This window comes from Alternaria hordeiaustralica, assembly GCF_023758085.1.
Source record: "Alternaria hordeiaustralica strain BMP 2776 chromosome Unknown scaffold_25, whole genome shotgun sequence".
In the NCBI taxonomy this organism is placed as follows: domain Eukaryota; kingdom Fungi; phylum Ascomycota; class Dothideomycetes; order Pleosporales; family Pleosporaceae; genus Alternaria; species Alternaria hordeiaustralica.
The window spans coordinates 194148-216611 of record NW_026056797.1 but is presented as its reverse complement, the minus strand read 5'-3'; the positions used below and the strand labels follow the sequence as shown (position 1 = coordinate 216611).

At 52.3% G+C, this 22464-nt stretch overlaps 11 protein-coding genes across 11 annotated transcripts; 6 read left to right on the top strand and 5 right to left on the bottom strand.

Annotated features, from left to right (window-relative positions):
- Positions 1 to 221: 221 nt before the first annotated feature.
- Positions 222 to 1377, bottom strand: J4E84_009013 (uncharacterized protein; the record flags this gene model as incomplete). The annotated part of the gene is made up of 2 exons (XM_049391579.1): positions 222 to 1316; positions 1372 to 1377. The coding sequence occupies 2 exons, from the start codon at positions 1375 to 1377 to the stop codon at positions 222 to 224; spliced, it is 1101 nt and encodes a 366-aa protein (XP_049240707.1).
- Positions 1378 to 1875: 498 nt separating this feature from the next.
- On the top strand, positions 1876 to 2270 carry ALTA5 (60S acidic ribosomal protein P2; the record flags this gene model as incomplete). Its single annotated transcript, XM_049391578.1, has 2 exons — positions 1876 to 1947; positions 2001 to 2270. The coding sequence occupies 2 exons, from the start codon at positions 1876 to 1878 to the stop codon at positions 2268 to 2270; spliced, it is 342 nt and encodes a 113-aa protein (XP_049240706.1).
- An 849-nt stretch (positions 2271 to 3119) lies between these two features.
- On the top strand, positions 3120 to 3812 carry RPS15 (ribosomal protein S15; the record flags this gene model as incomplete). The annotated part of the gene is made up of 4 exons (XM_049391577.1): positions 3120 to 3156; positions 3259 to 3316; positions 3396 to 3517; positions 3568 to 3812. The coding sequence occupies 4 exons, from the start codon at positions 3120 to 3122 to the stop codon at positions 3810 to 3812; spliced, it is 462 nt and encodes a 153-aa protein (XP_049240705.1).
- Positions 3813 to 4179: 367 nt separating this feature from the next.
- J4E84_009010 (uncharacterized protein) lies at positions 4180 to 5316 on the bottom strand (the record flags this gene model as incomplete). The annotated part of the gene is made up of 3 exons (XM_049391576.1): positions 4180 to 4270; positions 4320 to 4737; positions 4788 to 5316. 3 exons carry the CDS (start codon positions 5314 to 5316, stop codon positions 4180 to 4182), a joined length of 1038 nt encoding a protein of 345 aa, XP_049240704.1.
- A 713-nt stretch (positions 5317 to 6029) lies between these two features.
- On the top strand, positions 6030 to 8655 carry J4E84_009009 (uncharacterized protein; the record flags this gene model as incomplete). The annotated part of the gene is made up of 3 exons (XM_049391575.1): positions 6030 to 6125; positions 6175 to 7862; positions 7911 to 8655. 3 exons carry the CDS (start codon positions 6030 to 6032, stop codon positions 8653 to 8655), a joined length of 2529 nt encoding a protein of 842 aa, XP_049240703.1.
- Positions 8656 to 9735: 1080 nt separating this feature from the next.
- On the top strand, positions 9736 to 10511 carry J4E84_009008 (uncharacterized protein; the record flags this gene model as incomplete). Its single annotated transcript, XM_049391574.1, has 2 exons — positions 9736 to 9857; positions 9914 to 10511. The coding sequence occupies 2 exons, from the start codon at positions 9736 to 9738 to the stop codon at positions 10509 to 10511; spliced, it is 720 nt and encodes a 239-aa protein (XP_049240702.1).
- Positions 10512 to 11284: 773 nt separating this feature from the next.
- Positions 11285 to 12019, bottom strand: J4E84_009007 (uncharacterized protein; the record flags this gene model as incomplete). Its single annotated transcript, XM_049391573.1, has 1 exon — positions 11285 to 12019. One exon carries the CDS (start codon positions 12017 to 12019, stop codon positions 11285 to 11287), a length of 735 nt encoding a protein of 244 aa, XP_049240701.1.
- Positions 12020 to 12315: 296 nt separating this feature from the next.
- J4E84_009006 (uncharacterized protein) lies at positions 12316 to 14027 on the bottom strand (the record flags this gene model as incomplete). The annotated part of the gene is made up of 3 exons (XM_049391572.1): positions 12316 to 13151; positions 13205 to 13597; positions 13649 to 14027. 3 exons carry the CDS (start codon positions 14025 to 14027, stop codon positions 12316 to 12318), a joined length of 1608 nt encoding a protein of 535 aa, XP_049240700.1.
- A 206-nt stretch (positions 14028 to 14233) lies between these two features.
- J4E84_009005 (uncharacterized protein) lies at positions 14234 to 15401 on the bottom strand (the record flags this gene model as incomplete). The annotated part of the gene is made up of 2 exons (XM_049391571.1): positions 14234 to 15039; positions 15161 to 15401. 2 exons carry the CDS (start codon positions 15399 to 15401, stop codon positions 14234 to 14236), a joined length of 1047 nt encoding a protein of 348 aa, XP_049240699.1.
- A 1734-nt stretch (positions 15402 to 17135) lies between these two features.
- Positions 17136 to 18848, top strand: J4E84_009004 (uncharacterized protein; the record flags this gene model as incomplete). Its single annotated transcript, XM_049391570.1, has 2 exons — positions 17136 to 17293; positions 17345 to 18848. 2 exons carry the CDS (start codon positions 17136 to 17138, stop codon positions 18846 to 18848), a joined length of 1662 nt encoding a protein of 553 aa, XP_049240698.1.
- A 2090-nt stretch (positions 18849 to 20938) lies between these two features.
- Positions 20939 to 21866, top strand: J4E84_009003 (uncharacterized protein; the record flags this gene model as incomplete). The annotated part of the gene is made up of 2 exons (XM_049391569.1): positions 20939 to 21230; positions 21286 to 21866. 2 exons carry the CDS (start codon positions 20939 to 20941, stop codon positions 21864 to 21866), a joined length of 873 nt encoding a protein of 290 aa, XP_049240697.1.
- Between the last annotated feature and the right edge of the window lie 598 nt (positions 21867 to 22464).

The window sequence follows — 22464 nt, the reverse complement described above, 5'->3', positions numbered from 1 at the left end:
CTGAAGGTATTATTGCCGACGGCGTTATAAATATACACTACTTGCATTGTAATCTCTTGCAGCGAGATGCTTACTGTGAAGCCATGATCGTTCTTCCGGGTATGCAACAACCGTAAATGCGCCATGAAAAAAGAAGAAACCGCTCCATGGCTATGCAACCGCGAGAATGCAGATGAAACGCCCCCATGCCGTGTGATCGTAAACCGTAACGCCGAAGAACCTCAAAACCTCTTCTTCGCCTTGGCAGCCATAGCCATCAACTTCTTCTTACGTTCTTCTTTCTCACGCTTCAACCGATTCTCCTCCGCTAGTGCTTCCGCGTCTTCCTTCTTGGCAACCTTGAGTGCTATCTGTTCTTCTTCTTCTACGTCCCAGATACCGCCCTCCATATCAGAAGAAGCGTCAGAGGCATAGTCTTCTTCTTCGTCCTCCATCTCACTAAGCTCGTCCCAGTCTGCGTAACCGTCATATCGTCCTTTGCCTGGGTTCGGTTTGGCCTTGACGGCTGGTGTGCCGTTTCGACTAGACGTTGCAGGTGCGCTTGTTGGACGGGCGGTTCCCTTGTAGCCAACCTCAACAGGCTTCTTGGCAGGTCGTGCTGTGCCTTGATAACCAACTTCGACAGCCTTCTTCTTGTCTTTCGATGGATCTGCTTTCGGGTCTGTGGTTCTTGAGGGTAATCCAGCGACGGGCTTCTTGCCCTTTGCGCCGGCACTTGCTTCTGCCTTGAGTGCCAAGCGTTCTTTTCGTGTAAGGATCTTTGTTGGTTCATGCTTGATTGGTGGCGCGATAGGCTTCGTTGAGTCCTTCTCTTTCGCCTTCTGAAGCATAGCGAGATATCCTTTCTTGGGTGCGGCAGACGAGGCGGGTGTTGAGGTGGTGGCGGCGGGCGCAGGCTTGGGTGCAGGAGCTGCAGCCTTCGGTTTGGCAGCGGGTGCGTTTGACGACTGTAGAGGTTTTCGCACGGGGGGATTCGCCGGCTTTGAGGATGCGGGTGCAGCAGTGCCACGATACGGGACGGCGGTGGTAGATGCGGACGGGGCCGGTTTCGACGTGGCAGGCGATGAGGTGGCGCGCACGGCACCATTTGCCTGCGCTGATCCCCCGACAGCCTCTTTCCGCTGTATCTTGACCTGTGTACTCTCGACTGGACCTGAGGCCTTGCGCTTCAGCTGGGGGGTTTGCGAGGCGCTACTTGCCCCTCCGATCGGTCGCGGCGCTGGCCTAGGGGCTCCGGCGGGCGGGCCTTGCTTCGAAACCGTCGCCTGCGTCTTCGCGCCCGTACGGTCGATTATAGACATGATGTCTTTGAGAGACTAGATGATGCAGTCAGCATACGACTGCTGGCGGGGATGGAGTCGCCGGACTCACGCTCATGATGGGCAACTGATAAGCGTTTGACTCAGGCTACCGGTCGTCAAATCGATTGGAGGACAAGTTGTACATGCTTTCCGGGTGAGATTCGCCGGTGTCGATAGTCGGCGATGACTGATCACGCGCGCGGAGAGGAGGATGGGCGCACGGGACCGGTCGTGGATTGAAGAGGGGAGCGGCCAGAGAATGAGCGGTCGGCGGCGGCGCAGACAAGTCGCTTTTATACATGGCTTTGCGCCTAGCCCGACGACACGTGACAAGGCGGGCGTTTTGCGCTAGTCGCATTGCGGCATAGCCCAGGTAGCGAGATCCCACCCGAAGTCAATATTCGCGGACCTCGAACTTTTCTTTTCTACGACAACCTACAGAAGAACTTGTAGCTTCAGTCTCCGGCCCCGACGGTACGCAGCACTTTGGAATCGCATCTAGCAGCGCAATACTGACAAGCGCAGGTTAAATCGATTGAACTCCTGTTCCAGACAAACCACTCCAACAATCACAATGAAGCACCTCGCGGCATACCTCCTTCTCGGTCTCGGTGGAAACACCTCCCCCTCCGCCGCTGATGTCAAGGTAAGACGACAACCTAACATAAATCGCTATACCACGTTCTAACAACGCAATAGGCCGTCCTTGAGTCCGTCGGTATCGAGGCTGACTCCGACCGTCTCGACAAGCTGATCTCCGAGCTCGAGGGCAAGGACATCAACGAGCTCATCGCCTCCGGTTCCGAGAAGCTTGCTTCCGTTCCCTCTGGTGGTGCCGGTGGCGCCGCCGCTTCCGGTGGTGCTGCTGCCGCTGGCGGTGCCGCTGAGGCTGAGGCCGCTCCCGAGGCCGCCAAGGAGGAGGAGAAGGAGGAGTCTGACGACGACATGGGTTTCGGACTCTTCGACTAAGCGCGTCGCCAACCACCTCTTCACGATGTATGATCCAGCAAATCTCTCGACCATTACGAGAATCATGCGCAACGAGTTCGATTTGGGGAGTGTCGAGCGAGCACTACAAGGGATTTGGAGAAGGACACTGCGGCATTACTAGATTAATTGCCTGCTGAGATACCCGGAATGAAGCCATGCACCCTCAAACATTCATCAAGTGTACTAGTGTCGTGTGATACCCGCCCAATCCCGCATGGTGACTGTGATTGTTTAACATGACCATCTTTGACTGAATTTGCGTTGTCTCCAATTAGACCAGGTCCCAGTTGGAGTACAAGGCGCATTCTCACCTACTTGCGACATGTCATGTCGAATCTCGCGACTGGCGAACCGACAGTGAGATGTATAGGGATACCACAGCTACCATGAACGAGCATAACAGTGAATGTTGTGATCTTGGGGAAGTATTGAAGTGACCTCGGATCATCATCTAGACTTAGAGAAGAATAGTCGCGTGTGAACTCACTGCGTCATCAGGTATTTGAAGTCGTTGTATGCATCTTATGTGAAGCGGGGGTGTTGTCAAGATTCTGCAACTTTTTGGCAGGACGAAGTAGCTTGTTACATTTTTGGAGCGACAATTCATCGTCACAATCATGTTCACATCAATTATGTTCTTTTAGATGTTCTTGGGTGAATAGCATGATCGCAGCTGCCCGTCTGGACTGGCGCTAAAAGGTCTCGCTTAGCGCACGGGGCAGCTACACCTCCAGGGCTCTAATTTCAATATCGCCCATCGAGAACTGACGACCGACAACTACCCTCGCGACCCAACGAAGTTCTCCCATCACTTCGACAACCACAAACATGGCTGACGCTGACTACGATCCCGAGGCCGCAGCTGGTACGCCCTTGCCCTCCGCACCAGACCTTCCCACACTCCCGCACCGCTCTCCCTGGATACGTAGACGCACAACGTGATGGACATGGCTAACGAACACAACAGCCCTTAAGGCCAAGAGGGCGTTCCGCAAGTTCTCTTACCGCGGCGTTGACCTCGACCAGTACGTCTTCCGATCCCCGCGACTCCCCGAACGCGCTGGAAATATACACAAGTGTGGCGGTATTCTGATCGATATGCAGGCTCCTCGACCTCGGCTCTGAGGAACTCCGCGACCTCGTCCACGCCCGTGCCCGTCGCAGGTTCAACCGTGGTCTTAAGCGCAAGCCCATGGGTCTCATCAAGAAGCTCAGGAAGTCCAAGCGTACGCACCACTGTCTGCCCAGCCGACGGGTCATTGCTAACACAACACAGAGGAGGCCAAGCCCAACGAGAAGCCCGACCTCGTCAAGACCCACCTCCGTGACATGATTGTCGTCCCCGAGATGATCGGCTCCGTCATCGGTGTCTACTCCGGAAAGGAGTTCAACCAGGTCGAAATCAAGCCCGAGATGGTCGGCCACTACCTCGCCGAGTTCTCCATTTCATACAGGCCCGTCAAGCACGGAAGGCCGGGTATTGGTGCCACTCACTCCTCCCGTTTCATTCCTCTCAAGTAAACGAACTGGGTTTTGGTTGCATGGGTTCTTTCGTGGGGCGGATATGTACTTGATGACCTACAATGAATAAGGTGTTAGGTGCATTTACTCTCGATGGCTACGACGTACACAACGGTCACAGCGGGCATGAAGATATGGTGTAGATAGCACCACCATGACATTCGAGATACCTCCAAGACTGCTCCTTCATTCCGTGACATGCACATGTGATGGTGACGAAGCACTTGTTGGTTAATCAAACATGGCGCCATGCTGCACTTCACAATGTTTATGTTGTATCAAGACTTGGTAAGCCAACGAGACGATGGATAGTAGTAATCAAATTGGGTATTGTTACAGTAAGAGATACGACAAGAATGCGATGCTGTTACCTTCCTAAGCGCATCTCAACCTTTGCGAAGTTGTACAGGGCTCGCAGGAAGACTTGATAGTTGACACCCTTGTTGTCTGGTAGGTGGCTGCATTGTATGTCAGTAGAGACTCAGTGGTTCAAGTATGTCAACTTACAAGATCTCCGTCAACCTCAGCTGCCACGGTGGGTATCCCTTTAGTTGCACCGTAGGACTGAACAGAATCAGAAGATCCGGTTCACTCGAAACGTGGTCGTTCAGCTGTGCATCAATCAGGTCCGTATTGATCTGCTCTTGTCGAACATCGCCCTTCTGGGCCATTTCGGCCAGTGTGCGCGTCAGGTCGACGATGGTGTCGCGGCCGTCGTGCTCGGAGAGGAGGAGGACGGTAAGATGCTGGCGTTCTTCCCCCTTGAGGTCATCGTCTGCACTCTGAGGAGGCGTGTTGGGAGGAGAGTAGGAGGATAGGTGTGGCGCGCGGAGGGAGAGCGTAGGCTTGCGATGGGGGCCGAAGTAGGCTTCTAGGGTTGACCAGATGGAGGCGTGGGTCTGGGGGAGGTAGTTCTTAAGCACACCTATTCGCTCTTGTCAGCATGGTTCTGCGGCCAGAATGTGAAAGACTTACCCGTCCGTTCGTAGACGCTCAGAAAGGGTATGCCGGCACTCGCTGCCCATGCTGCTATCTCGCAAACATCGTTCACGAGTCCTTCCAATCCAGCTGTGCCCTGACTTCCGTCGTCCTCTTGGTATTCAACTATCACACTGAGGTGCTTGGGCAGCTTCTCTAGGTCCTTGACATCGTGGGCGATGAACTCTGGGGTCCGGTGATGGTACTTGAGCAGCGAGACAACCTTGCCCCTGACAAGTCGGTAGGCGCGACGGAAGCGGAAGAAGATGCTGAACAAGAGAGCGACGACGTGGTAGATTGCGAGGTGGAGGAAGGTCTTGATGGGGCCTGCGAGTGGCTTGCGGTTCTGTTGGGCTGCGCGTTGGCGGCGGTCGCGGAGGGCCTTCTTCTTCTGCGCCTGCGTCTCGCTGTCGGATGGTTCGGAGGGGAGAAAGGGCTTCAGAAGTTCTTCGCGTTGCTGGACAGAGAGTTGCTTGCTTCGTCTAAAAGCGGCCTCTTGCGTGGGAGTCAGGCCTGTGGTAGCCATTACGGGCGGTGTGGAGGATGTTGAACAACAAAATGAACGGGACAGGCAACGTCTATGGAAACAGGGTCGAGTAGTTGGCGTATGACAGAAAGGAGAGGAACAATGCGCGCGTTAGCTGGCCATGTCTGGCAGACGTAAGATGATGAAATATCCCGGTGAGGCTGGTGCATACGAAGTACGTGTGGCGCCGTGCCTGCCGAGCACAGCCAAGTACAGACGCGCATTCCGCCTGCTTCGCCATGCGCTGAGGCGTCATTACGCGGACACTGTCGCAAGTACTGTGAGGCTGTAGACAAGGAACGCATTGTTCTGCATCTTTGTATACGGCCTACCCAGGCTGGACTGGTGGCATCATAGTGCATGGGGTCACCCGTTGTTCGTTCGGCTGGAGCTGCTGCGAGTGCGGACCTGGTACCGAGGCGTGGGGTGTCCACGGGTGCGACAAGCCACAGTCGCGACTCGGACATGTTAGACGCTACATCACCACATGCAAATCCATTGCAACAGGGAATATTCACGCCTAATACCATGCGGGAGTGAAAGAGGCATATCCGTTAGCAAAACCCGGCAATTTCATGCCCCGCGACAGCTCAATCAGCACCTCCAGGGCAACCGGGGGCATTGGCGCGCTGGGCTGCCACGATAGACGTCCGTGATAGTAGACTCGAGTGATACCCAGCACCCAAGGCGCAGTTGCCCACAACTCTGCAACCATGCAGCGCATCAGCTCCGATGGCTCGTCGGTACTCACCCACCAGACGTCGAGGAATTCGATACGCGCGCCGCAGTTCACCCTAGAGAAGTTCACCGTAAGCAGCCGTACAGCTTCCGCCTGGTTTCCTCTGTTGACTCTCACAGAGCAAAGACTTCCTTGTCAAAGACTTCATTGAGGACCTCTCCCAGATTGCCGTACCTGCGACACGACGCTCCGGAGGTGCTGCTGGCCAGCAGACGTTCGATCCCAAGCCGCTCATTCGCACTTTCGAACACGCCCTCACACGACTCAACAGTCTTTCCGAAGACCTAGAAGAGAAGGAGACTGAGCTCTCTACAGCTGTGCGCCGTGCGGAGCTGCAACACAACCAGAATGTCGAATCGCTTGGGAGAAGGCTGGAGACGGCCATGGATAAGTTCCAAAGGCTAGACAGCTCGCTGAACGGCAATGATGAAGGGGGGTCAGATACTGGAGGCAACGTGGCCATGCGCATCGGAGAGCGACTCGAAGAGCTCGATCGCCAGCGGAAGCGAGCCCTGGACGCAAAATTCCTGATTGAATGCTGGCAAGAAGTCAGCGAACGGGGTGAGCTCATGATCCTCGAGGACCAGCGAAAGAACGGCGACATAGTACGATGTGCTGAGATTGCACGCCAACTGCTGCGCATCAGCACGCGTCTCGACCCAGAGGGCAGCCAGCGAGTCAACGGAGAGGTACAAAACGGCATGAAGAGGAGAACGGTGCACCAGTCGAGACACAACACGAAGGAAGTCATCGAGAAGTTCTTGGAGAACCTGGAGCAAGATCTCCTCAGCAAGTTTCAGGAATGCTATGCGCGTCCAAACTACGCTGGCATGCGCGACTGTGCCATTGCGCTCAAGGGCTTCAACGACGGAGCTAGTGTCATTGGAACATACGTCAACCAGCACTCTTTCTTCATCGACCGCATGCAGCTGAATGGCGAAGACCTAGCGACGGATTTGGAGACCTGGGATCGCCTTCAAGATCCTGATGCGGAACCACCGGGTGTTGAGCCTACACTACAGTCTCTGATCGACGAAGTCAAGATTGTCGTTCAAGATGAGTCCGCCATCATCAAACGAGCATTCCCGTACTACGAGGAGGTGCTCATCAAGTTCCTCGAGCGCATCTTCCAGCAGTCGATACAAAGTCGATTGGAGATGGTGCTCGATAAAGCAGGAGAACTGTCTTCACTAGCATTCCTGCGCTCACTGCAGGCATCTAGGAGCTACATCACCCAGTTGGTGGACGATCTAAAATCACATGGGTTGACAGAGCATCCGGAGCCTGCTACTTCGGCGGTCGCAGCTACCCTTGATCAGCAACTGGAAGAGCTCTTCTCCTCCTACTTTATTGGAGAGAAGTATATCGAGCGCGAAAAGAAGAACCTGGAGGAGCTTTACTCTTCGCTATTGCTCAAGTTCACTATCTACCACTCGCGACGCAGCAAGATGCCAACCTCGTACTTTGGATCGCTGGCCCAGCGAGGCAAGGAGTTGGCTGCATCCGCTCGTGACAAGTACATGGAACGCCTTGAAAGCACCGAGTTGCCCGCCAGTCAAAAAGCAACGCTGCTTCGCATTGCTGGCTTGAAAGAAGACCAACAAGAGAAAAAAGACATCGAGGTGACGGATGAAGATGGCAGGCTATCGCTACCAGTCGCTAAGCGTATGCTCAAGTGGCTGGCAGAAGGTGTTGGGCGGGGACTTGAGCTGTCGCCTGGTAATGAGACGCCGAAGGACGTGCAAATACTACTGAACCTACTGCTACGGCAGATGGGCGAGATCTATCTGGAGACGGCACTAGACGCGTAAGTCATACCTGCTTGAGTTGCGCATCCTTACTAACACCAAAACAGTGCACAAGACCATGCCGTTTCTCAAGAGAACTCCAAGACAGCCCCTGATCTCGCTCACTTCCCGTCGCTACACGCCATCACCACAATTCTACATCTTCTCCAACAAACCACTACAACCATCGTCCTCCCCCTCTGCACACCCAATCTCACTATTCGTCGCGACATCGAGAAGTCCGCGAACAGCACAACGTCGACCCTTGAATCCAAACTATCCAACATCCTCAATCTCACACTCACAGCATCTCTCAACTGGGTGAGCAGATGTCTGTCCCAACAAAAGAAGACCGACTTCCGACCCAAAGAAGACGATCTGATGGTCACAACCGAAACACAAGCTTGTCGCGACGTCTCCGCGTTCCTAACCCGCGTCGCCTCTCAAGCCTCTGCCGCCCTCTCCGGCCGCAATCTTTCCCTTTTCCTCGCCGAACTCGCTCGCGGTCTGCGATCCCTCGTTCTATCCCACTTGCTCAAGTTCACCATCTCACAAGTCGGTGGTCTCAGTGTGTCCAAGGACATGAACCGCTATGTTGAGCTCGTGAGAGCATGGCCGACGGGCGATGAGCTGGAACCTGGTGCTATGGATGTGCTGACGGATGTCAGTACGTTGTTCATCATCGGGCCTGAGGCGCTGAGGGATAGGCTCAGGGCTGCGGGTGGACAGGATGCGCAGGAACTGAAGGGGTTCATTGCTAGGAGGGATGATGTTGGGACTGTAGGGGTGCAAAGTGTGCTGAGTGGTTTGTAAAGATTTAACGTTCTTACAAGATATGCGAACTTACAAACGTATTATGCATATGTTGAACCTGTTCATAAAATACACAGCGAACGTCATTTTGAACATGCGCCACAGATTTTGCTGGCCCGTCGACCAATCATGCTGGCAGCAGCGTCCGGACGCCACGCACAGCCAAGCAACCAGACGCATGCAGGGTCCGGGTGTTGCGGATCTAGATGTGAACATTTGAGTTGGTAACTCAGACCTAAAAGCCTCGATGCTTGGAAAGCGTGGTTCGGCGCATGTCATTAGTACATAGCGGGGAGGAAGTGACGTCGAAGGTGAGGTACCGCACTGCATAACATATGGTGTATATGAGGAAGCGACGCCCCATGAATCTGGCTTTCACGACATCAATATCATCCACCATCATCTCCAAAGATTGTACGTTCCTTCCACGAATATACCTCCCCAAACACCCTCAACGCACCCATCCAACCGCAACCATTTGTATCACAAGCGCCCTAGTGGCGTTGCTCGCCTGCTTTAGCGGCAAATCGTCATCGCACTCACGTTCACGCTCACAATCGCACTCATCGAAGTCGAGATCGAAGTCCCGACCGAGACGAAGTTCAAGCAAGCGCTCTACGCGTTCTGGGCATCCGCATAGGAGTTCCAGAGATCAGTCGCATCGTTCGCACGCTCCGAGACGGGTTTACTAGGTGGCTTGTCTTTCGGGGCTTGGGGGATGGGCGGGGAATATTGGATGATGGGATGGAGGGGCGGGTGTGGTGTGTAGGAATCCCGCTGGCGTATCTGTGCCATCAAGCTTGTTGGCATCATGAAGGCCATTTTGAGTAGCGTTGAAAGCGATACACTCAAAACTCTCTGGCACTCATATATATTATTTGTGCTGAAAATTTTGGCCTAACATCGACGGTCCTGCCAGTCTAGTTTATACTCACCGTCAATACCAGTCGCCTTTCATCCTTCATCGCTCATCGCTCATCGCTCATCGCTCACCACACGCTAGCGTGGTGCTTCATGCGCCAGCCAAATACAATCTGCCTGGCTCTTGACCTCCAAAACTACTACGCTCCACTCCACATCATGGCGGGCCCCGAGGTCAAGAAGATGGCTCTGAAGATAACCGCACCAGTCAAGACCGGCCGCGTCGCGAAGACCAAGAGGATGTACCGTATCAAGATCAACATTGGCAAGCAAGCGGCCACGTAAGTAATGATCTGGCTATGTCCTGTTCGTGCTCTGCTAATCAGATGACCTATAGGAACTTACACAATCGCGGCTCTCCTCTTCTCAGTCTCCCAGGAGAAATCCGCAACCAGATCTACCACTATGTCATCGGGGGTTATGAGGCTTGTCCGACCTGGGATAGCGGAGCCTGTATTGACGTAGAACTCCGAGCTTCACGATACAACACAAGCGGCGGCACACGGAAATGCTGGGCTGAACTGTTCAACCTCACTTATGTGTGCAAGCAGCTCAACATGGAGACGAAGAACCTTCCATATGAACTCACCGTATTCCAGGCAGACATAGCTGCCGCGTTTGAGAGGTTCATGTGTCAGCTCAAGGAGGAGAAGAAGCAACTGATCACCACCGTTTCCTTCGGCTTCAAGCACTTCCACAGTGTTAGCTACTGGACCGACGCGCAGTTCCCTACCCCGGCTGAGCTGTTTCGCTGCACTTCTCTGAAGACCATGATCTCCCGAATTACTCTCGGTCAAGGTCAGAAACTCTTGGTGAAGCTAATCGCTCGACACATGGGAGCGCGTATCATTCCCGAGAACGAACATCTCGGATACATCGAAGACCAGGATGTATGTGAAGAAGAACAAGACGTCTTTGCAGAAGATGAAGAGTAAAGGCCTCTGGTAAGCGTATGGATACCTGCACCTCGGTTTGTTCGTGCTAATAAATTCTAGACATCTCTTCTTGAGGTGCGTGCTTCCCGGTCAGCTCAAGTACGCTTCCCAGGATTTGTCAGTCATCTGTACCGTCATGTCGATGACTTTACTTCTTCGATACCTTCATTTCGCGAACATCGTCAGCGTTCTCGATCATCCATCGCGTGCGGCATTTTCTACTTTGTTACGCACAGTGGTAACAGAAGTTTTGAGCGCTTTCCTAGGCACCTATGTGGAAATGGAAACTATGCTTCGAACTTGAACACTCTGTAGAGATCCGTTGAATCGTTGTCTGTACCCATAGCTACTTATGATGGAAGACTCTAAGGAGTAGGTAGTTTCGTAGCACATATGGCACAAAAGGCATCGAATTGATCTCAAGATGGTTGATTGATGTACTGCTTCATCGTGTAATCTTCCTATCTTCCATACTATCTGCCAACTTATTCTTTACCCTGATGGCTCAATGGTAGTTATCCACGATTTCATAATGAGTATGAAATTGTTCATCAACCCTTCGAAAGCCTCGAAGTGGCCCTTTGCTCTGCACTGACTTCGCTTTAAGCCACTTCTGCAGTATTCCCATCAGTCTCTCTTTATAGATTGCCTCAAGACGAACAAACGTCTGCCATTTATGCTCCCGCAGTAATTCCAGATGAAGCAAGTCTGACCTACATCGCACGTCAGTAAAAATACGTTACTGATCTCTTTCCGTAAAAATCATAGCCCACTCACCAGTGTATCCCAATCTCTACGTTCTTCCCCTGTATAGCGTTACCCATCTCCTCAAAGCACTCTCGCAGAGGTATGTTTGTTTCGATACCACTCCATTCCCACTCTTTCATAACTCTCACCTCCTCAGCCGTTGGTAGCTTCTTTGAGAAGATCAAATGATCGCGTGGCAGGCACTCTAGCACATGCAAGCCAAGGTCAAGATGGGTAAGCGCCGGGAATTTCGCCAGAAGATTCGACGCAAACCATAATCTAGACTGCTCCACCATACCGTTTCTTTCGTCGAATAAACGGATAGAGTACAAAGGCAGCGAAAGCTTCCGTATAAGACGTAGGTTATTTTGCCCAATCTTCAGCGAAAAGGTCGTGAGGAGACTCTGGTAGCCGTATTTCCCATGTGCGGGTATGAGATTGAAGCAGTAGAAGCCGAAGAAGTAAGTGCGCACCTCTTGGGAGATTTGGCGGCTTGTCAACAGGAGACTCCAGAGGATGGGCCGCGCGGATGATTCGAGGGCTTGGAAGGTGCGGCGGTAGCAAAGGCGGACACCGACCGAGAGCGAATCGGGGTCGCGTTTGCTGAAGAGGTATCGGTAGATTTGCTGTCGGACTTCTAGGGGAAGCTTTTCGAAAAAAGATTGTGCGGGTTGGGTCGGAGGAGATGAGACAGTAGGGTTTAGTTTTATCGCAGATAGGGAAGTCGTGATGCCGTCTAGTGTTGCGGATGAGGAAGCCATGACTGGAAGATGTTGCCCGATGGCACCGCAGTATCTTGAAGATGAATGCAGAGCGAGTTGAAGGATCAAGAAAGTAGATCTATAGTTGACTGCGTGTATTGTTGATGAGAGACTGCACGCGGGTAGATAAGTAGGTTAGGGGACTGTGCAAACTCCAAACCGCGGTAGCTCGTAGCTCATCTAGTTAGATTCGCCACATGTACTCGCAAAGAAATGTTACCCCCATTCACTCAACTTGTCAGCGCTTCATAGCAAATGTTCTAGCTCATAATTCTATTCGCCCGCTTGATCAGTCGCTACAGTCTTGCTGGCTTGTCGAATGCAAACAGCGACCTCCCCTTCTTCTCACCATCAGGCCATACCCATCCGCTCTTACCCACAATCTCGACCGCACCACTGGCCATCTGTCGCAAAGTACTTTCATCTCCATGGTTCGAGAGGAAACGTTTGTTGCTGTTCTTTAAGCGACCAATGATGTGACCTCGAAGCGGGCTACCGTCTCGGTTGAACTCTACGGTGTAAGTTTCAACAACAGCCTCGCCCTCTGGGTCGAAAACGAGCTCAGGCGCGGGCACATCAGTAATCTGCGGCGGTAGAGGGTTCTCTGTCGGATAGTTCTTTTCTCTTCTAGGCTCTTTCGACAATATTACGACGTACTGATAGCTCAGGACGCCGCCATTGCAGAGCACGAGTCCCTTTTTCCCTTTACCGTCTCTTATCTGCCGAGTCATCTCGGTGAGCGCATGCATCGAGTAGTTATTGCCAGCTCCGCCGAACGATGTCAGGCCACCAAGTATCGTCAATGGCTTTTGACGACCAACCACTGGTATTCCTAGATGCTGCGCCGCAATCTTAGGCACAATGGGAAAGCAGGAGTAAATGTCAATGATGTCCATCTCTTCCGTGGTAGCACCAGAAACCTTCAAACTCGCATCGATAGAGCGCGATATACTCGGCGAGGAATAGAAGTTTGGTCGTTTCCAGAACTCATCGGCGTCCTTCGTTCCTGCGCCACCAAGCGGATAGACCCATTTCGACTCGGGAACACCTAAGCTTTTGGCGAAAGAAGTGGATGTGAGGATTACTGCAGAGGCAAGATTAACCGTGTTGAAGGCATTCATGAGCAGGGGATCTGCGCGTGTGATGTAAGCGTCCGTTCCTAATGCGGAAAGAGGAGAAACCCACAAGGATAGCATATCATCCTGTTCTTCTTCCCAATAGTCTTGATGTCTTCCTCACTACTTGAAGTTCCTTGATTCCATGCGTACTCATTATTCTTTGCGACGTCTGCAAATTCAGCATACAGCTTTGCACTCTCTTCGTGATTTGCCTTCAGCGTCTGCCCGCGATGCGCACGGAACGCGTTCTCGTAAAGTGGGTAGACATGTATTGGCGCACCAATCTTGTGGATAGCACCGAGGTCTTTGCGAGAGTCAGTAGAGGAAAGGGCTTGCCAGAGAGAGGAAACCGCACTATTTCCTAGGTCGCGACCTGTTGGTGTGAAGACCGAATCTACGGCTTCGGAAGGAGCTGTCCAGCCTGGTGGAGGAAGCTTCTTTGCAGCTGCACACGCGGATACTGGTACAATTAGTGATGAGTGGAGACGGTGGAAAGGCATGCGGTACGTACATGAAGCTAATGCTTCACCTCCAGTTACAACCGCGACTTTGCATTCGCCTTTTGCAATCCTCTTAGCGGCCTCGTCGAAGAGCTTTCCTGGTTTATCGCCTCCATGTTCGGAATATCTCTTCCATTTCAGACTCTGATCAACGCCCAGTTTTTCTGCCAAAAGCCCGGGTAGATCTGGATACGGCCAAGTCCACGTCTTGACGACATCGATGCTGTCGATTGCTGCCTGCAGGTCAGTCTTCGAAAGAGATGCGGTGTCGCTGATGGCTTTCTGGATGGCTTCTAGCATCAATGTCGCGGGCTCCTTCGCATCCGCGATGGCGGTGGAGCGGTTCTTGATGTCGCCTACGCCGATGATCACGGGGGTATTGGTGGACATCATGTCGTGTTATGAGGTTCACCGCAATACGGGCGCAGTTTTACCTCTTAGTTGCGAGGTGCAGTTTTATTCATGTCACGTACTCCGTGATTGAAGATATGGCTTCCATTGCATGTCGGAGAGTCATGGTTGACGTGAGGAGTCCGATTTGCCGAGGTACAAACGACGCGACCACTGCCGCACGCGCTGCGCTTGTCCTCGACGCGTCATCCGGTCATCGCGATTGATGCATTATCTGCAACAGTCCTCCAGTCTCTCCATGCAGCGTATAGCAACACTACAAAAGCTTGTCCCTCCGGATTGATGCCGTTGAGCGGCGTCCGCTGACCTTCCTTTAAGGAGTTGACGACAGGCGCCACAACACCAGTATCCTCATCTACATGGCGACTGACAGACTCCAGCTTACGCTTCGACCATCCTACGTACCGTTCGCCGAACGTGCCAGGCTCGAGGACCGCCATCCTGAAGACCGTAGCTGCCATTAACGCCGTCCCAGCAACCTCTGCAAACCATGTCTCGTCATCGAGATAGTTGCGCAACAGGCCGGATGCATCAGTATCAGCCTCTATCGCGCCGTCAAGAATGCCTTTGGTCATATCTAGTAGCGTCTTCTGCTCATCAGCGGTTTCCGGTTCATATTGAGATTTGCGCAATGTTGCTAGCACCCTAGTCATCCCAGCTGCAGCCCAGGCATTGCTCGTACACCATGCGCCGTCATCGCTCTTTACGCTGTGTGTGCCCTCGGCATTGGCGATGTGTCGCCAATACCCTTTCGACGTACCCAGCACCTCCCAGTATAGCTGACACTGCCGTACACTCTCTTTCACCATGCCTATGTCTGAGGTGAAGACACCGTGGTATGCAAGAGCAGGCGGCACCATGTAGATGAAGTCTGCCCACAAAGAAGGGTACGCATCGCGATGCGATATCGCGCCATTCCTGTATCTGGGCGTGGTGGAGAGCAGGTCGTGCAGCTGGCGATTTACAGCGGAGAGGTAAGGATTGCCAGGCGCTTGGGAGGTTGTTGATTTGTAGAGCAACAAGGCGGGAATACAAAGAGATGTTGGATCGGACGAAGAACCTAGTCGCTGTTGTTAGCATACGTTTTTCGCGTCCAATATCGGATGGTTTACCATTGCCGTCACACAATCTCGTGCTACTCGTCTGTATGAACGGTCTCACATATTGCATCGCTTCTACATCCTCAACCTGTAATTCCGGTATCTCGCCCTGTGGAAACGGGTTATGGAAGATGCTGTGCTGAGGATCCTTGTACTCGAGTAATGCTTCAAACACGGTGCCGTACTCCCAACTATGTGACGCAGTTTCCCGCGCTTTTGATAGCACTTTGTCGATCACAACCTGCGGAATCATATCGCGAACTTCCCGATTGATGCTTTATGTCGGTCCCTAGAGTCGATGGGGATTTTGGATTCGAAGCGCGTGCATACATGTCTGCCGTATGACGTTCGCGACGCGCACATATGGTGTCATCTCCGCGCCTTCGCTTCCTGCCGCGGGCAGGTGCAGAAAGCTTGGTGAGGGGTTATTGTTCCTTCCAAGCACCCTCGAAGCTTGACCCAACCAACTCGACAGGCCCACGAGAACGACTCAACTTACGTTTTGAGATGTGATCGACTGTAAAGGATATTGGGCTGTTGTAAGCTTACATGACCAAGCATGGGACTCGCCTCCGTGCGATGTCATGGGTCATGTGTGCTCAAAGAGAGAGATGAGTGTGCTCCAAGTATCTGTCGTATGTTGCTACCTGCCTTCAAAAGGGCATGCGGGTGGACTGAATGGTATCAGGAGACCCACATGTTGGTGTGCGCAGGATTGCAGGACCAGCCGTGTCGACTGGGGTGGACGCCCGCGGACTGTTTCCGGACTGAAGTTTACCAGAGCTGAGAGCCAGTTTTTATTGAAGGTTGGCAAGAAAGTACTTGAAACGAAGTGCGATAGAGGGTTCCTTCACTCCAGAATCCGGGCACATGCTAAAGCTGCTAGATTGATGTCTGGTAGGACGGTGGGTCGCGCCATAGTTGCATGGCCCTACGGATGATGTACCCACAAGAGACCCGCAGTGAGTATCCTCCAAGCGACGTCTAAGCTCTTGAGATCCTGCCTGGGTGAAAGTATTACGTTTGAAATCCCCAACGGCACGAATACTGAAGATAAGAGTAGCACATTATGATAACGAAGGAGGCCTAATAGCATCGCAGTCAAATGTCAGAATCTTCTAAGCGAGTACCAACATGTCGAGCTACTGCGTCTTTTGCTATACGGCGCATACAGTCTTGGTTCGTATCATCGGCGGCTTGTCCGGTGAAACCAGACAATCGCGCCGCCAGATGAAGCACGAACCGCCATCCCCGCCATCCCCAGGTTTTGCAGTGAACTGTCAGTCAGTGCATTCTCCATGCGCCCCATGATCAGCTCCATTTCTACCCAGACCCAGCTCGCAAACCAGCGGCGGGTACCTCGAGCGCTAAGGCTTCTCGGCGTATTTCCAGAAGCTTGTTCGAGCTCTGGACACGCCCAGTTTGAGCCTCATGCACATAATACGCGCGGTTTACGTCGGCTCAGTCCTTTTCGCATCACTCCACAGGTAGGGCGCAGGGCGCGTCTCCAAATCCAACAGATGAACAGTGCCCGTGGCGCAAGGAAGTAAACCCGAAGGAATGCGCGCCGTGCAGACGGGATGTCATCATACGAGTTAAGCAACGGGCTGCAACCATCCCAGCGCTCGAGGTATTTTTCCCCGCCTTTCCTACCGGTAGTTTACACTAGGCAACGATAATTGGTTCCCCAGAACCCTTTTTGACAAGGGTCTGGGCTACGATCGTCCCATACGTTCGATAAGGACTTGGCCACCGAAGCCGTACCACGTTTGGGTAGGTCCGGACCGCGAACGTGGAATAATCTTCCTCTCGCCCCGGGCCATACACCACATTTGCTGAAAAGTCTGCTATCACGACCGGCGCATTCTTTACCCGCCTTTGACATCCCATCTATATAACCACTAGGCACCCCCCTAGGGCGAAAGCAAGATTGGTACCGCCGACCAAGCCTTCCTTCTGTCTCGTGTTAACCATGCCGAACCACCACATGGCCGACGAGAAGCCTGAGGCTGTACCGTATGGCTACGACGAGAGTCAAGTTGGCTTTGAGGAGCCGTTTGTCCATGGCGCCGCTACTGTTGGTGGTGAGACTGGACGAGGAGGAGACACACACCGTGGACTGAAGAGTCGACACATCCAGTTTCTGTAAGTCTGCGTTCTCTTGGGTCGCTGAACCAATCGCTAACATTCTGTCAGTGCGCTTGGTGGTGCTATCGGAACAGGTCTCTTCATCGGATCTGGATCTATTCTAGCCCTTGTCGGTCCTGCTCCGTTGTTCATGGCCTACCTCAGTATGATGCTTATTGTTTACAACGTCATGAACAACTTGGCTGAAATCGTCACTTACCTCCCCATGCGCGGTATCACCATCCCTTACTTCATCAAGCGATTCGTAGACCCGAGCCTCGCATTTGCCGCTGGTTGGAATTACTGGTACGCCTACGCGATTTTAGTGGCAGCTGAGGCTACAGCTGGAGCAATCCTTGTCGAGTACTGGGAGACGCCTGTCCACAATGCTGTCTGGATCACCATCTTCCTGGTCGTGGTCTTGTTCCTCAACATCGTCGCAGTCGAGGTTTTCGGAGAAGCCGAGTTTTGGTTCGCTTCTATCAAGTTTATCACCATCATCGGTCTCGTTATTCTCGGCTTTGTGATCATGCTAGGTGGCAGCCCAAACGACCAAGGCCGGCTCGGGTTCAGATACTGGAATAATCCTGGAGCTTTCAAACCGTATATCGTGGAAGGGAACTCAGGGCGATTTCTGGCCTACTGGACTGCGTTCGTCCGTGCCGGATTTGCTTTCATCACTTCGCCTGAATTGATTGCGCTCGCTGCCGGAGAGACTATTGCCCCACGCCGGAATATCCCCAAGGCTGCTGGCCGCTTCGTTTACCGTCTCGCCATCTTCTACGGTCTGGGTAGCTTCATCATCGGTGTTATTGTCCCATCAGACGATGATCGCCTCCTCAGCAAGAGCTCCAACGCTTCCGCTTCTCCTTTCGTCATTGGGATCCAGCGTGCGGGAATCGTAGGTCTGAACCACGTCGTCAACGCGGCCGTCTTGACATCAGCATGGTCTGCCGGAAACGCTTTCTTGTTCTCCGGATCCCGCGTCTTGTATGGTATGGCTCTCAACGGAGAAGCGCCTAAGATCTTCGGCAGGACCAGCAAGAAAGGTGTGCCATATGTAGCTGTTCTCGCTACATGGGCCATCGGACTCCTCGCATACCTGAATGTCTCCAGCACTGGCGCCCAGGTCTTTTTGTGGTTCTCCAATATCTCCACTATCTCTGGATTCATTGCCTGGATCGTCGTCATGATCACATATATCCGCTTCCGCAAGGCCATGATCTTCAACAACTTGCTCGAATCCCTGCCTTACCGCACACCCTTCCAGCCATACCTTACATACTTCGTTCTTGGAGTAGTGTCGCTTCTGACGCTGACCAACGGTTTCCAAGTCTTTGTACCGGCCAACTGGTCCGTTTCCGACTTCCTTGCTGCTTATATCACCATCCCGATCTTCATCGTACTTTATGCTGGCCACAAGATTTACTTCAGGACTCCGTTTGCGATCAAGGTCGAACACATCGATGTTATAACGGGTGTGCGGGAGATGAACGAGTTGTGCAAGGACGACATCACCGGTGCACCTGTACCGAAGAACGTTATGCAAAAGATATGGTACTGGATTGCTTAGAGTATCACTATATAACGGTTGCGGTAGTTTCTTTTACTAGCTAGCATCTGCTCTCTATATGTTCTTAGCTGTATAGCATTGCTCAGTCCAAGTTTATTCAGCACTGTTACTTCTTGCCACAAGCATTAGACTTCTGGAGTGAATGAGATGTGAGGTTCTGATTTCTATTGCTGATTCCAAGAACATTCGAGACTGTAAGGCAGCAAGAAAGGTGAGCAATACGGTACCTGCGTTCTCATAATTGTATACAATGCGTTCAACAGCGTTCTGAATTAGAGTTGCTTGATAGTGAAGACCCCCGCCTTCCACCCTTCTCTTACTGGTTAGTCAAGACATGCGGCTGAACCATTGGAACAGCCTTACCGTGCGTCTAGAGCTGTGTACGCCTAGCATCAGGGTAGATAAGTTCATGCATCAATACTGCACCTAGCCACTGAGATCCCATCCAATGATCATCTAGCATATGACGGCATTGGAGCGCAGAGCAAGGCTATGGCATCGAAGTCATCTGAGCCGCATTCAATAATAAACAGCAATAAGGACGACATCATAGTCGAAGCGGTGAGAACGCAGGCTACCTATATACGTTGCCCTACGTTCTTCATGCATTTCAGAGCATGGTGCGCGCGCCGATCAGGCTCACCGGTTTCTGTGCCACACGCAGGTGCTTTCGATTTCGAACTAGAGTGACGCCTTGCCACGCTTCGTACACACTGATAGCCTAATAGCCTGATGTACCCCATGCACGTTGCTCGGCTAGCTGATGCGGCTCTGCCGTTGACCCAGGTTGGCCCTAGAAGAGGGACAACCCGACTTAATAGTCTAGGAAGAACACTCGCATCTTGCATGTAACGGGCTTTTGTTTCGGATCACTTGTTGATTGATGCTTGGTTGATTCGTTCTCTGGTGATTCCCAGGAGCTGGTATTTGAGTGAACGCGCTTCGATGCGTGGTCTGCGGCTTACTCTACTCTGGAAATCAAGCCGATCACCTCTTTTTTCGACGTTGAGTATGCGGCCAATTTCGTAGCGCCAGATGTTTCGCCTATATTGATGTGCTGAAGAAGCAGATATCGAACCTTCTACCCGGGAACTTATGCTGGCCGGCGTCGCTGGCGGTGGCGCGCAGGAGGCTACGCTGCGCCCGCAAGATCAAAGCCGGAAAGTCAACGATGATTGACCTTGGTGGTTTTGAGGTTGACAATACATTTGAGCTGTTGCCTTTGCCTATGTCTATAATAATGATTAATGCACACAGCTTGTGGTGATTTGTCCACCTCGGGTACGCTATTCTTGTGCCAGATCAAGTGGGGGTCGAAGGATGTGAGCCAAGGATGTGCCGCGGGCCCGCAACGGATCGCGAGACTCAGCCCTCGATCTGCTGGAGAAGCGCGCAGAGGAATATCAGATCATTACCTTCATACTGCTGTCTACCACTGGAATATGCGGAGGTCCGCCTTCTTCATCTTTTGATATGCTCGACCGCCGAGATCATTTAGTAGAGGAGTTGGGCGGCAGTTGACGTTCTATCCGACAATGTCGCGATGATGATTTTCTGATTCCTGATCCCCAGCCTTCACCGCCGGTCAGAAGACCCAATGAGAATCTGACCAGCGCGCTCAGCCCCGATCCAGAATATTGAATCTGATGACGTGGCATCCGGTGAAAGGACTGGTATGTTGTGTACATGTTTGATTTGGTGACAACAACCGTCACGACGCACGTAGACTCGAGACGCAATCCGGGACGGATGCCTGCTTGTTGACTGGAATGACGATACCATCTTTGCCCTTGTATGCATTGCTGGAAAGCAGTAGCAACGGTGTATAATGTGTGTTAGAAGGCAGAATCCATATTGTGGTCATCCTGTTAGTATTAAGCGTAAGGCAGAGTGGCCAGCGTATATATAGGGAGAGTAACTCCCTGACTCATGGGTCCCTGCAACGCGAGTGATCCACATTCGAATCGTCCACCCCGCTACCGAGGTATCTACTCTTTCTTGACATTCCTCGATTCAAGATAGCCTTGAACAGGATCAAACCTGCCGAATCGATATCGCTAAATCGAGACGTGTACGGAGCTTCGGTTACAATGCAAGGCGCTCCGCGCCGCTACTCCGTCCTGTACGGCGAAATTGTAGAGATACCCGAGCTTGCTAAGTTCCGAAGACACCTGGACCTGTGGACTTGGATACTTTACAACGAAACGGGGGAGATTGATAAGCAACGGCGGGAGTGTGATGAACTTATTGAGACGATTGGCGCGGAAAATCCAGCCTGGACCGTTCGCACACTCACGGACTATCACCAGGCCTATTATTTGCACGATTATCCGGTCTTGAGGTCCAAGATTGAGGATTTAAGAACCTCGGTCCGGCGATACAGTAGGTTGCGGCTGACTCCTTATGCTAAGCATCGTGCTGACTGTTGGTAACGTAGGCGAGGATCTCTGTCTCGCAACCCGTGTTGCCAACTTGCCCCATCAGTCCGACGTCTATGCTCGACATTTCGCTGCCCGAGAAACTTTGTTCGAGAATGGTCTTTTTGGGCCAACCAAGGAGAAGTCCGCCATGTATACCCAGGTTCCGTCGCATGCGGATACATGTTCCTTCAAAGACGGAGACCTGGATGAGCTGGACATGTTGACCGCTTTCGTCATTCGGCACCTCGAATCAGTCAACATGTACGTGACCCAGTTGATCGCTCGGGTCCTACGACAACGTTCCCTTGAGGATGGCGTTGCATCTCAGCAGTACCTTGAGCTTGGCAAGATACAAACGATCGTTAATATACTTACCGGGATATGCGTACCAGTATTCTTAGCGATATGCTTGGGAATTCTGAGCTGCATCGGATCCGAGAAGACGCGCATCGTCATGCTCGGCGTGCTTGGTATTCTACTTGCGCTCCTCATGGTTGTGTGTGTCCCGGTGCCGAAGCGTAGCGACATGTTCGCGATTACGGCAGCCTTCTTCGCTGTGGGAGGCATCTTCATCGGAGCGAAGCATGAAAGCGATTGATGGAGGGAAGGAACGCGCAGAGGGTGGGTAAGCCATAGTGCTAGTGCCACCCACCTGCGCACCTCCTGCACGCAGGACCACCTCATGCGACATCGGGCTTTGTTTATCGCAATAACTTGTTTGACAAACGTTCAACATTCTCATTCTGATTACTAAAGTTGCTGCGAGAAAAGCACATGTACTGTAGCTAAGCAGACCTCAAAACTTTAGTTATATTACCTACATTGCGTTAGCTACACAAAATCATGTTCATCGCCAAACGTTACGGACTGACCGCATAGTAGCGCGCTTCAATCACCTAGCGTTCACTACAATGTACCTAGATACCTAGGTACAGGGCGATAGGAAGGCCTTTTATCATCTATCTTGACAATAACTACACTCTGAAACGTGCTCTCTTGCGGCATGGGAGATTGCTAACAACATCATTTACTAAGAGCAGAGTCTACTTTACTCTACGGAGCTGTGAGGCTGCTGTTATAGCAAACACGAGAAGATAATGTGCAACCTTATAGCTATAGTAAAAACCACAAACTTTATAGATATTGTTCTAAAGACGTTAATTGTCGTGTTTATTACTCTCGCATTATCCACGTTC